A 14212-nucleotide genomic window follows, 5' to 3' on the forward strand; every position below is an offset into this window, starting at 1 on the left:
TCTAAAAATGTATTTATGAGTAGGAATTTTTGTAGAAAATATCGAGAAGATTAAATGATAATTGTTTATAATCCTTATCAGATAAATTAATATTTATTTGATAATTCGCTTTCTTATTTAGGTATTTTTATTTCTTTTAATAATTTGTTTGAAAGCGAGTAATTTCAGATTTTAATAGCAATTTATCATGAATTCCCTCGTTCTTTATTAATCAACTAGTCTTTAAGTCAGAAATCATTTATTTACACTAATAAATAATAAAAGCAATATCTTTTTTATTTACAAAGATAAAATACTTCATACTTTTAATAAAATACAATTAATTAATTACAAGCTATACATTATTATTTCATTATACATTTATGTGTTATGTCTTCATTCAAATATTAAAATGACAAAAAGTGAGAAAGTAAAATATTATAGAATATAAACTCCTTTTAAATTTAATCAATAAAAGATTTTTTACTTAAAATAAATCACTCCAAGAATCAATCAGTCTAGTTAATTATAGAGTTTTAAATTATATTTTAGTTTATGAAACAATCTAAAAAATAATTTTATATCTCTAATTTAAAAAACAGGAAATTTATTTTAAATATGTAAACAAAAATTATACATGTTTTTTGGTTATTTTTTAAATTACTTTATTTGTTAATGTAAATACTTTTTTTACTAATAAATGACTCATAATCACCAAAATGGACCCCACCCAATATAAGCTTAGCAAATGTTTTCGTCTGAAGTTGCTTACAGAATTAATTTATTTACTTGATCAACATAGCTAAGCTATTCATTTTCTTTAAAATCTCTTCCATTCAATTTTTTCTTTATTCTATCCATAATTTCAACTGCTTTTTTGTTGAATAAATCTTAAGGTTATTAAAGTTTATCTTTGTCTCCAGCTTTTTTCATTTCTTCTTTTTGTAATCTTAATTTATTAATGTCTTCGTTTTGTTCCGTTTCAAACTCTTTATAATCGAAGCTGTTTATATTTCCAGAGTTATTGCTAATTATTTAAGAATTTCTCCTTGAGATTCCATTTTTAGCTTCCTGTGGTGATTTCATACTATCAAGATCTCCTGACATTGTAAACACTATCCAATAGAATAGAGGATCATAGACAAATGCTTCTAAGACAGCAATCAAACTTTCTTTGTTTTCTCTAATTACCTTTACTACAAGTTCGCATGTATTTCTATAATTTCCTTCTATTCCACACGCTTCCATAGCATTAACTAGCATTCTTGTTAATCTAAATGGCACTTTCTCAGGTAAAGATTCTCTTCTCATAGCTACTTCGAAGCAATCACCAAAGTCAATATGCACAATTTTACCTTTTAATTTTTATTTTAAATAAGATTTATTGATATAATTTTAAATTACCTGTTTATCTTTAGAGCATAATATTAGATAAATGACGATCTCCCAAGCCTAATATATATCCTGCTATGGACATAGTAGCCAATGAGCGAGTATAATTTGTTCTTCTTTCTAACCATATTTCTGAATTAGGGCTTTTAAGCCATAGAAGTTTCTTTAAATCCTCACCTAGAGTATTTTACATTATATATCTAAATATTTCGACCTTATTTAGTAATGGAAGCTTATTATAATCATTGAAACTGCTATCATAGAAATTATATATGTTAAAATCATTCATAAGAGTTAGCTCAGCACCATATTTTATGTTAAAAGCTTTTCTATAATCTCTTATTAAAATTTAAAGAGTGTCACAATTTTAAACCCACCCTAGTAAACCTGTTTTCATGGAAAGCGGAATAATAGAATATCTCGTAATAGATAATCCTTTTTTTTATGTCTCTGTATTATTTTACAAAAGTCTATTTATCAGCCCAAATAGCTACATAACCTTATTTTAAATAAAAATTAAATAATATTGAAAAATATTTTTAAATTTTATTATTTACTCTTTCATCTTGACGAATATCTTCATGACCCTTCAATAAAAAGAAATACTCTTTAGAATCTGATCCGTAAATACATATTTTTCTGGGATGAGTTTTTGATGGAAGAACTTCAAGTTTTGGCTAAAAGCATGTGATTTTAATGACTGGTCTTGAAGGTTTGTACATTCCTGGAATAGATATTTCACAATTTTTTGTCTCTATCAACTTAGGAGATACATTTTCAAGGTAAACGAATTCTAACTTCTTTATTTGTGGCTTTAACTTTTAATAAATTTAACTATAAATATCGAATGCTTGGTATATGCATATAGGATTTTCGGTTATACTAAAACGCTAAATCCAAGCTTCTGCCTCATTGATAATTCCTCCAAAATTTTGGTGAAATGATATTTCACTAAGTGACTCTGGTTGCAAAGTCATTGTTTCATGTAGCTCCATTACATTTTTTATAAGATCTGAAGAAGTAGATTTTTCACTCTAAAAGCGCTCAAAAGACTCCATAGAATTATAAATACCTTCGTGCCATTACTCTTTTAATAATATAGCTGCACGATTGAGCTCATTAGATATCAGCATGGCTTCATTTACAAGAACAGGGGAATGTGTTTTAATATCAGAAATTATTTAATTAGCAGCTTGTTATCTAATTTGAGTTTTAGACTTACAAGCTATAGTGAGTGGGTAAATTAAGGCTTATGAGTGATGATTAGAGATGTGAATTAACAACTCATGTAAAATTTTTTATACTCCACTTTTTGAATCTGAAATACGTGCAATAATTTGAGGAACAACCTCAATCCATGCACGACTATCAATATTTTTGAAATCTTCTAAAAATAGTTGAGCTACTTCTTCGAAATCACCATAATCAAAAATAATTTACAAAAGTCTTAAACAATCTTATCAATATAAAAAATAAAAATGTGTGAATATGTAAGTATAAATAAATATTACCTTAAAAGAGGTAAGGGGATTTATGCTCTGATGATGTTCCGATTGAAATACTTTTCATAAATCCTTCAAGAGCATTTAAAATGTAATCTAATTTTTCTCTTGTGTCAATTTCATCCATCATATCTAAAACATCAAAATTTAACAATGCAAAATGATGCCATGTTTTGTAATAATCAGATTTAAACTCCTTTGATTTTTCAAAATACTCTTCAATTTTTTTAATTTTTTATTTGTCTAACTCTTCTCCCTAAGTTAATATTAATCAAATTATAGTTAAAATAGTTTTAAATGGTATTTTTTTTTTACTGTTTCACGCATCCAGATACCCATTTTCAAATACATTTTAGCAACTTATTTTTTTTCTATTTTTTTCTCATTTTTGAGATAATTTTCCATTTTTTCACATATTTCTGGGAAATTACTGGGATTGATTCTATACATGCATTCGAAATTGGCCAGATGATAATTTGGAGGTGCTTCATCTTCATCTTAATATTCTTCTTAAAATATTTGATCTAGCATTCTCCTACAATACTACAGCTAGTTGTTTCTCAAAATAATTTTACAGAATTTTAACCATCTTTTTGAAATAAATACTCAATTAATTAATTATAAGCAAATACAATAAATATTACGATTGCAAATCTTCTTTTTTAGAAAGATAAATCTATCTCACAGAAAGAATTTATTGCCATGTATCTAACTCTTTTGGATTACCTCTTAATCTATCTGCCCATATATCTTTCAAATTTTATCTTTTAAGTTCTTGCTCTATTTATAATTTATGCCTATCCATTCCCTCTCTTTGCATCATTTAACCTATTTTTTCTTGGTAAATTTTCATTTCAAGGATTTCTTACATCTCAAACAACTGCTGTAATCTTAGAATACTTTCAAAAGCTCTATTATAGCTTTCAAATACTAGACCACTGACTTTATTATCAAGCTTTTATATTGATTCATGAATGTACACTTTTGATTTTTCATAATTCTTTGATTTCAAACAAACAGCTGCAAGCCAAAAGGATTTATCGTTTGTGTTTTCATCAGAGAGATTCTCAGCAAACTATTCTAATTCTTCCCATTTACCTTAGATAATTAAATAATAAATAATAAGCTTAAGTTTTTATTTTTTATTTTCTAAACAAAAACTTATCTTACCTAGATTCATTGCAGCTTTAGCAGCGACATCCATTACTTGCTTTTTAACTTCATAATCTTCTTCCTCTTTCATGAGGGTTAAAATTTTTTCCCATTCAAAATATTACTCTAACTGTTACACCTTTATCTTAAAGTGAGCTAAATCAGATAGTTTTAAATTAGCCAATTGCTTTTATATTTAAATAGATTTGCTATTGTTTCCATCAATTGTTTAATTTGTCATAATTTAATCAGATATATTATTTTATGAACGGAATTAGTATTTAGTATACTTTTGCATATATTAGACCAAACCTTAAGCTGACTCTTTCTATCCGAGTTATTTATATAATGCTTCAAGTGTTTCAAAGGTTTCCACTCCTTGCTTTTCAAACTCTGATTCTCGATAATACAAAGACTTAGCGTATGCAGAGCATCTATTTCATTTATAATAAAATTTAAAATAGTTTTGAGAGCATAAATATTTATTTATTTATTACCTTTATGCTAATTCAGCTAATTTTGAGCTCTTAATAGGTAAACCTCCTTTATCGTGTTGCATAAATTCTGCTAAATTAAGTAACAATTGCAAGAGATTCAAAGGTACTTTTTAAGCCCTGTCACCATCTCTATGTTAAAAGTTAAGAGCAGGGTCGAGCTAATTAATAATATATTCCTTTTCTTTTTATTTTAGTTCAGCCCACACAGAAGAGAAAGATATATTATTTAACTCTACTTGAAGCTCTTAGTAGACTTCAGCTAATTGATGACAGGCAGACAAGATTAAATTAGGGGATTCTTTGAGCATTTCTATAGAAGATTTTCTCATCCACTGTATCCAATCCTCTTTTGATTAATTACTATGAGTATCAAAAAGTTTAAGAATTTTATCTGTTTTAATTGGTCTAGTCAAGGAATCCTATGGTTCTAAAGTATATGGCTACTCTTAAATTCTTTTACACTCCAAGAGAGCAATATCGCTTTCAATTTGAGAGGAAACATCAACTAAATTTCCATAATTTAAGAAAATTTCAATACATTTTGAGTAAATATTGTGGTGGATATTTTAAGATTTCACTGTTTAGTTTATTTTGGGAAGATAGGCTTGAAAATCGTTTCTATATTTATAAATAAAAACTACAATAGTATCCATAATTGAATTAGTCATCAATGGCTAGAATTTATTTGTTTCTATTTCATAAATAAAAAAGGTATTTTAAAAATTCATTCACTAACTAATAATAATTACATATATTTTAAAGGATAGAATCAACTATTAGCGATATATACTGGATTGAAGAAGAGCAATAAAAGCAAAGATATTAGAAAAGTTGAATAATTTCGGTCTTTACTTGCATATTTACAAGTTAGGCATTTTAAGTTATTAGCTGACACAAAAAAGGTATGATTAAATGAAGATGAGGATTCAGATATTCTGCTAAATTTTTATAAATTTAAATAACTCTCAACGTAAATTCTTCATCTACGTGAGCTTTTTTGATTAGATTATTTACTTTTTATACAATAGGTTCTATTTTATAATAAATATTTCTTTTGTGGAAACTAACTACAACCTTTAATATTTTAAGGCATATTAAGGAGTACCTTATATCCTAACTATATTCTAAGAACATATTTAATAGTTAATCTAAGTAATTCTGCTTATAATAAACTCCTAATTAAAAAAATAAAGTTGAATCAAACCTAATTTCAAAAAAAAGAAGTGTGTACCACAATTTTCAATAATAACTAAAATGATGTTAAGAATATCTTCTCTTATATTATCTTATTCTAAAACTTTGCATAAAACTGGAATCAGCAAATCTAAGAAATTCTTTGTCCTACTTTTTAATAAATCTAACAAAAATACAAATTAAAATTATTATATAATTTATATTTTGAATTACTCACTATGCAATTTAAGGTTTTTATAGCTAATTCATGATGCTCATTTAAGGATTAATCATATAAAATTTTTAATACTGCTTTAATGGTTGTTCTTGTATAATAATCTTAGTCGTTAAGCTAAATAACAGTAGGAGCTTATAGCATTTCCCTTATTTCATCGTCGGATTCTTAAGTTAAGTGAATTCTTTCTGTATTTCTCGTCTCATCATTCAAAATCTCGTTTTCAATTGATATTGCTTACTATTAATCCAACATTTATTATAATTATAAGAAAGCTGATGAACCATAAATTTGCAGTGGATCAAATTTATTAGGCTGATTATTTAGGCTCTTTTTTATAGATGCTAGATTTAAAAGCATTTTTTTTTATTTGAAATTTTCAAAGAGTAGTATAACATCTTCATAATATTTATGGAGTTGAAAGGGCTAAAATAAAAATAAATTAATTACTTTTAATTTTATTCTGAAAATTAATTACTTACAAGTTCTGATGATTGATTTGTTTGTTGATATTTAATGAGCTTTTTCATAAATTTGAACCTTTTCCTGAAAGATTTGGTAACAATATAATTCACAAGAATTCTATTGTCTGCGAACGATGATGTTATTGAATGGTTCTTAATTTTATCAATAACTTTTTTGTAAAAGAAGTGGTCTATGGCTCCTACACAACCAATTAGTCTCATACACTAGTACCTCATTTCTGTGTTAACCTCATTTTTCATTAAAGAAAATACAATTTCAAGGAAGTTAGGATACTTGTAATATGGAAGCACTACAAATCCTGTATTTTTTAATATTTCTACTAGAGATTTAACTGCTGATTCCCTCTTGAAGGTTGAAGATTTGTCTTACATTGCTGACAAAAATATTGGGAAAATCTCATCCATATCAATAAGGTTTTGAAAATCTCCTAAAGCACTAAGCTAACTGAAGGCTTTGAGTAACTCAGGAATCATATTGTTTGTGATTGTTGAATCTTTTAAAAATTTTAAAAGAATAGTTGCTATTGTCATTGAATGAGGTTTGACTACTTCTGTATCATTCTTAATTAAGCACACTAACCCTTTTAAGAGATTTATAATCTTCTTTTCATTTTCAAATCGTTTCTATTTTAATTTATTAAATAAAAAACTTAAATATTAATCATAATAATTTATTTGTGTAAAAATTACTTTATTGTAAGAAAGCTATGAAATATATTCATATAAAGTTTTCTTTAAAAAGGGAACTATATCTGATGGATTGTACTTAGAAAGTCTGCATAGAGTAGTTAAAGCTAGCTGTTGTACCTCTCTTATAAAATTAAAATTATAAAATTTAATATATCAATAAAATATTAATTAATTTTACAGGTTGCTATCATTTACACAAAAGAATAATTTCTTGAGGTATATTGGCTCTATTAAATATTAATCAAAATTTTCATTTAGACTTTTCAACATAGTCTAGCGAATTTCATCTTCGGCATCTGAAACAGCTACACTCATAAACTTTTCTAGTATTTTGTACATCACTGATTTTGATATTAAGTTATCTTTACCCTTTTTAACACAAAGAAGGCAGCCTGCTTTAGCAGCAGCCTTACGAATAATTTTATTTTTATTATCAAGATAATCTAAAACATTGTCTTTTAAAAAGTTTGTCAATTCTTTCTCATAGGTTTTAAATTTAAATGTAGAAAGAGTTTAGATAGCATTAGATATCTCTTTGTCTCCTTTAATCCTGTCTTCATATTAACGAAGTTTTAATTAAAATTTTTTTTAAGAATCATTGACAGGTGGAAGAGTCAAAGGAGTAACATTTCTTTATTTCTGCAAAGTTGTAATTATGTAAAGCAAAAGCCTGTATTATATGAAAGTAGAGAATTCTTTTTTTTCTTTTTTACGATTTTCTTCAGAAACAGATGTATTTTCTTTTATCTCATCCATTTTGTAACTTTAAATATTTTCTAAAAATTCTACTGTTTGTGGATACAGACCATTAAATATGAGGTCATCAATTAAATTTTCTTCATCAATTAATTCAGAATATCTTGTTGAAAAAACCTTCACAATATTTTAAAGGCAGGTTACTCGACTAGGAATATATTCCTTTTTATCTTATAAATCTTTTTAAATTGTTTTACAAACTCTTTTAATTTCATCAAATATTAATTTTTTTTTATCATCAGGTATTTTTTTTATAATGCTAATATCCAGTGAAGAGCATATTTTATCAAGTGTATCATAATAGCTAATTAATAAATCCTCTTTTTATAAATAAATTGAAATTATAATTATTCACTTTGTTTATATCTAAAGATATGTTTGTTTATTGATTCTGGAAATTATATAAGAAAGAATTCTTCAATAAAAAATAAAATAAAAACATATAAATTTTTTAAAATGTTACATGAAGGCGATTTGAATTTATTGGAGCCAATTAAATTACGGATATGATCTATTGTTTCACATAAGAAATTTTCACAGAAATGTTATCTTTTAAACTTAGAGAGAATAGGCAATGTATCTATAACTATTTTTTAAATAGACTAGTAAGTATGCTCTTTTTTTGAAAGAACATACTTGCACATGTTAGAGTATTACGTATCAGTAAACTACTCTTAACTAGGATAACTAAATATGATTTTTAAAACTGCAATATTTCCTATGATCATTTCTTCTTCCTTTTACTTTAAGTAGCTCTCTATGTCTGTATAATAAGCACTATATTCTTTTTCTTGAACTTCCTCTATTTTATAAATTTAAAAAGATTTAATTAAGATAGACATTTTTAAATACATAAATAAAATTTTTATTTGTTTATTCTATTTTTTTTTTTATGTGGTTATTTTCTATAGCAAATACTAGCCTCTATGTATTTATGAAAACTTTTATAAAGAAATAAATAATTTTATTGTTATAAATTAGTAGTACATTCTTTAAGACTTATATGCTACATGTATTGATCAAAAAAGCTTAAAGCTGCCTCTCTTACAAGAATATTTTTCGATCTTTATTTAGAATTTTATTGAATATTGAGCTAAACTAATTTCAATAGAAGTTTACTTAATGTGGGACCATATTTTTGAACGAAAGTTCTCCGTATTAGCAATAATCTTAAATGTTATAAAAGGAGACTATTCTAGTAGCTCTTTAAGGACAAGTAGACTTGCATATTTTTAATTGTCCTTTGTAGAAGTTAAGAATAATGATTCAATAATATTAGAAATATATCCAACTAAAACATTTTAAACTCTCTATCCTCCTAATCTCAATAATCTCCCAAATACTTCAGTATTTTTCTTTAAAAGCTTCTCCTCCTGCATGAGTTAAAATTATTCTAAAACCAGCTAATAAAATTTATTCCAAAAATTTATATATTGATTTTCTTATACTACAAATGATATTGATTCCAATCCAATCAGCCCATCTATTATGTTAATAAATTTTCATATTATTTATATTCAGATTAATTACTAAAATAAATATTTGTTTATTTTTCCACATTTCTTCTTTTTTTTGCAATATTTGTTAAAAGTTAGTACAATTAAATCAATATTCTTTAAATTTACTGTATTTTTCATTCGGATCGTTGCTACTTATTAATCTCTAAAGACTTTAATAAATCTAAAATATTTTAAAGAGTATTTATCAGCATAAATAATTTTCAAATTTAATTTTTTAGTGCTTCTAATAAGGTATTTTACTTCATCATTGTAGGTAATGTTCTTCAAAAATAACTATTATAAATCTTATGTGATTCTTTCTGATTCTGGAAATCGTGCTTTTCTTAACTAATCCAATAACTTCTATATCTCTATTTATATTTGGCTATTTTGCATCTTATTGGCAGCAGTCCTCCTATTTATTTAATTATTGGTGGAAGTTAAATAAACTGAACTGATATCCTATTTTTTATTTTGAGCTTTTATGCAAAAGACTTGTTGTAAAAATTAATAAATATATTTATTTAAAACTTAAAAATTGTCCTAAAGTATCTTTTTGATAATATTTTGATAATATAATATAATATAAGTCAAGTTTGCAAAAATTTAAAAAAATTATATTAATCAATAAGTAAATAAATAAAAGATTATCTATCTGTCAAAATTTTAAATAAAGTTTAACAAACATTTTTTAAAACAAATTTTTGATAATAAATTTCTTTCAAATTAATTGATGAGTAATTATAAAATTTATAAATTTACAGGATAAGAATTAAAATATTATGTTAATATAAGAATCAATCCACATTTATAAGTATTTTGATTGATCAATAAAATTATTAGTTATTCAATCTTCTTCTACATTTAGATATGCTAAGGTTTATTTTGAAATTTAAACAGATTTTTTTGGTTTTGTAAACTCAATTACTTAATCTTTAAATTCATCAGAAAAGGTTTGCATTAGATATGTAATATCTTCATTATTAAGCTCAAATTAATAAGTATTTGATATTAATATCTCTCCTATTTTGTTGGTAGAAATTTTTTCATCAATTTTTTCTTAACTAGCTAAATTGAGAATCTGCAAAACCTTCCTGCCAAGAGCCTCCTTGTCGATATTTGAAGCATCTTCTTTTTCAAGCTATTTTTTTTCTAATAAATTCTGCAAATTCTTTAATAAAAATTTATGCATTTTTTCAAAAACGAATTCTTTTTGAGTTGAAACTTCTACAGTAAACCCTCCTTACTATTTCAATTTCTCTTTAAATCTTTCGATTCGTTTACCTTTCTCAGATTCGCTATCCTATGCTTCTATCTTTTTTAATAAAATTTAAACTTAAAAATTTATTTTACAAATACTAAAGTTGGTAATTTTTATTACTTTATATACTTAGTTTGTAATAAATGATATAAACTCTTTCATGTCAATCTTGTTGTCTTTGTTCTAATCAGCTGTCATCATAAGTCTAATTTTTTATCTATCAGTTAAATTCAACTCATTGTTATAAAGATCAAGCCCTTAAATAAATTCAGCTCTTGACAAAACCATATCAGTATTTTAATCAAACTCTTTAAATAACTCTTCATATGCCTTTTTACTATCTCCGTTATATTTTTGGCTCCTTGCCATTAAAAATTTACCCAAAGAAAGTAAAGCCTCTTTAAGTTCATATGGTTTCTCTTCACCATATTCATTGAGCTTATTTCTAATATCTAAATCAGCCCTTGGATCTTCTATAACTTCTTTTTTGACAACTAAGAGTGAGTTTATTTTCTATGAAGGTCTTTGGATATCAATTTTTTCTCCTATCTCTTATACAAATTCTTGATAACTAATACAGCCATCTGAATTTTTATCAAATATTTTCATAAGCTTAATTAAAATAGAGAGATCGACACTTAGCTTAGATAGAATAGCTTTTAATTCAACTAAACTTATATCTCCTGACTTATCAACATCAGCTTACCTATTTATAATAAATATTAAACAAAGGCTTTACAAAGAGCATTTATTTTAATATTGATAATACAATAAGATAATATCAAATAAAAATAAATTAATATCAAAATATTTAATTAAAATTATTTTTTAATTTATTTGATCGACCAATTAAAATTATTTTTTTTGAAAAAATTCTTGTATAATTAATTTTTACTCAAAGAATTAAAGTGGAGTCAGATTATTTTAAACAATAACATTTTTAAGTATCTAAAGGTAATATTCTTTGTTTTCAATAGTATTAGAATCTCCTATTTTTTAGTTTGAATTTTGTTAATTTTGAGGATTTTTGGCTTTCATAAGATCATTTTATGTATTCATAAAGGCTAATTCAAATTCTTATTTGTCAATTATGCTATTATCATTTACATCAATAAATTGTAAAATTTTTATAATTTATGAGTTTTTCATCTCAGGTAGCACATTTTGTATAGCTGTTTTTAATTCGTATAGGGTCACGTATCCTTTATTTTCCTAATCAGCTTTGGCCCATAATTTTTAAATAGATAATTTTGCTTTGATTTCTAATTGAATTTTTAAATCTTCTATCATTTTTATTTTTTTTTAGACTAAGTTATCTTCTTAGGTTTTACTCAAAAGCTATTAAGTATCGCCCCTAAAACTGTCTATGATTTTAATCAATTCTTTAACAGATATTTTCCCTTCTTTTTGCTTATCGATTTCGAGAAACATCCTATTTATATTATCTTCATCTAAACCTATTGCAGCACCAAATGTTGAATGAAAGGTTTGTAAATCTATTTTATCTTTTTCGCTCACATCCAATCCAATTTCTTTAAAATAAGAAACTGTATCTTCTCCATCAACTTCAAGCATCTTAGCTTGCATAATTAAAAATGTGTTCAAAGATAGTTAAATTTTTTTACTTTGCTAAACAAAAAACGTAACTAGCTCATCCATCTCTAAATTCCCATTTCCATCTTTATCAATAGCCCTAAATAAATTATTGGTTTTTTTATAATTAGAGTTATTATTTTTGAAAATTGGCAAAATAATATAGAACATAAATAATATTTACCTAAAAACCAACCCTTTTTCCTTATAACTGATAGCATTTTCTCCTAAATACTAATCAAAATGATGGGAAATATCATCTGTTGTCAAAAACGTTTTATTTGAGTTGATTGTTAGCAATATATTCTCCAAAAATATATGAAGAGGTTTAGTTTAAAACATTTTTTATATTATTTCTTAAACTTTTTCATCAGTATTTTCTAGGCTTTGTGAAATATTAACACTTTTTTCTCCCTTGCTTTATTTGCTTTATTTACTTTATAGACTTATTCTACTCATTATGTTTAATGAAGAAAGACTACGAGAAGCTTAAGAAAGAGATACTTTAGATTTAGATTATGCTTTAGCTCTTCTTAGGACAGGTAGAACATATGATAAAAAATCTAACTTCTTAATAAAATATGTATGATCTAAGTTAAATACAATATTTATGGCTGTATTTTCTTCTTTTGTCAGTTTACCAATTTAATTATTAGGGTCATTTAAAACTTAAAAAAGACTATCTTTATTCATATATTATGGATTATTGGTAGCATACTATCTAAAAAACTACTCTGGAGTAAGACCCTAAAACTCACATAATTCTAAAATCTTTTTGATAGCATTTTCTAAATGCAAAGATAATTATGATTATTTATATTAAGACTATGTATATCCCTCTGCTTATCTTGATTTTTCAAGGACATTTAAAAATTTATCAAAAGAGATGTAACCTGATTTGTTTTTATCTAAACTATTTATCAATCTTTTAAAATAAATTAAATATAAAGTTTTAATATTTGAAACAAATACATACTTTTTAATATTTTCTTAAGTTATGCTTTAGCTACTAGGTGAGGAATTATTATTTCCTTAGTTCAAACTAACAAATTTCAGTAGAAAATTTTCAAAATCATGAGCGAGAACAGATCCTTAAGCTTTTTTATCTACTATTCTAAATACCATTATAAAGTTCAAACCTAAATTATAAAAAATAAGAAAAGATAGACAAGCTAAAATGAAAATTTATTATATTTAGTTATAAAAACTCACACCATATTAAGCTTTTAAAGCATTATTCATTTCTACTAAGATTCCATCAAGTTCATAATTATCATTTTAAACATATTCTAAATATTTCTCTTGCTAGCTTTTAGCTTTATTGCCATTTTAAATTCTTTCTCTGATTTGTTTTATTTTTTTCCTACATAGACCTCCTCGAATTAGAGATTGCATTTTGGTAACATTTTAAGTTAATTTTTATGCCTTCTTTAAATATTCAAATATGCTGAAATGTTTATTTGTATTCGGCTCCAGTTTTTTGACTTCATTCTAAAGCTACTAATAATTGTCAGCTTAACTTTTATACTGCTTCTTTAGGGCTATTACAGCTGCTCTATAATCTTCAATTGTCTTTTCTTTTTTCATTTCTAAAATATGATTTACAGTTGTAAGATTGTGGCTTTAATAACAATAAATGAAAAATATTATTAATTAAAAAAACTAATACACAAACTGATACTTTGTAAAATTTGAAAACTTACAAATCTAATTAGGAACACATAATAAATAAATATATTGAATATATCTTACATAAAATATAACTACATTAATTAAAATATTTATTATAAAATACTCAACATTTGATTTTATATGCTTAGAACAAAAAATATTTACAAATACATTTACTATAAAATTAAAATAAATTCAATATAGATTTAACTTGGTAGTAATTATAACTTTACATGTTTGATCAAGACCGCATAAAACACCAAGTCCTAATTTATCTTTATTCCAGTCAAAACCATTTATTGGTTATTAGCATAAATCTTTTGAATT

General features: G+C 24.7%; 2 protein-coding genes across 2 annotated transcripts; both read right to left on the reverse strand. All coding sequences in view use genetic code 6, as the record gives it.

Moving 5' to 3' along the window:
* Positions 1–690: 690 nt before the first annotated feature.
* On the reverse strand, positions 691–9240 carry TTHERM_00147610 (phosphatidylinositol 3- and 4-kinase family protein; the record flags this gene model as incomplete). Its single annotated transcript, XM_001021495.2, has 17 exons — positions 691–1334; positions 1384–1870; positions 1929–2827; positions 2883–3129; positions 3189–3462; positions 3518–3971; positions 4044–4459; positions 4523–5213; positions 5272–5697; positions 5754–5879; positions 5930–6356; positions 6413–7039; positions 7106–7226; positions 7284–8181; positions 8325–8663; positions 8849–8925; positions 8981–9240. The coding sequence occupies 17 exons, from the start codon at positions 9238–9240 to the stop codon at positions 691–693; spliced, it is 7413 nt and encodes a 2470-aa protein (XP_001021495.2).
* An 822-nt stretch (positions 9241–10062) lies between these two features.
* On the reverse strand, positions 10063–13877 carry TTHERM_00147620 (EF-hand protein). The gene is made up of 6 exons (XM_001021496.2): positions 13429–13877; positions 13191–13353; positions 12399–13139; positions 11517–12314; positions 10742–11327; positions 10063–10675 (listed from the first exon to the last, which is right to left on the reverse strand). The coding sequence occupies exons 1-6, from the start codon at positions 13799–13801 to the stop codon at positions 10208–10210; spliced, it is 3129 nt and encodes a 1042-aa protein (XP_001021496.2). The 5' UTR covers positions 13802–13877; the 3' UTR covers positions 10063–10207.
* Positions 13878–14212: the final 335 nt, after the last annotated feature.

Source organism: Tetrahymena thermophila (assembly GCF_000189635.1).
Source record: "Tetrahymena thermophila SB210 genomic scaffold scf_8254545, whole genome shotgun sequence".
Classification (NCBI taxonomy): domain Eukaryota; phylum Ciliophora; class Oligohymenophorea; order Hymenostomatida; family Tetrahymenidae; genus Tetrahymena; species Tetrahymena thermophila.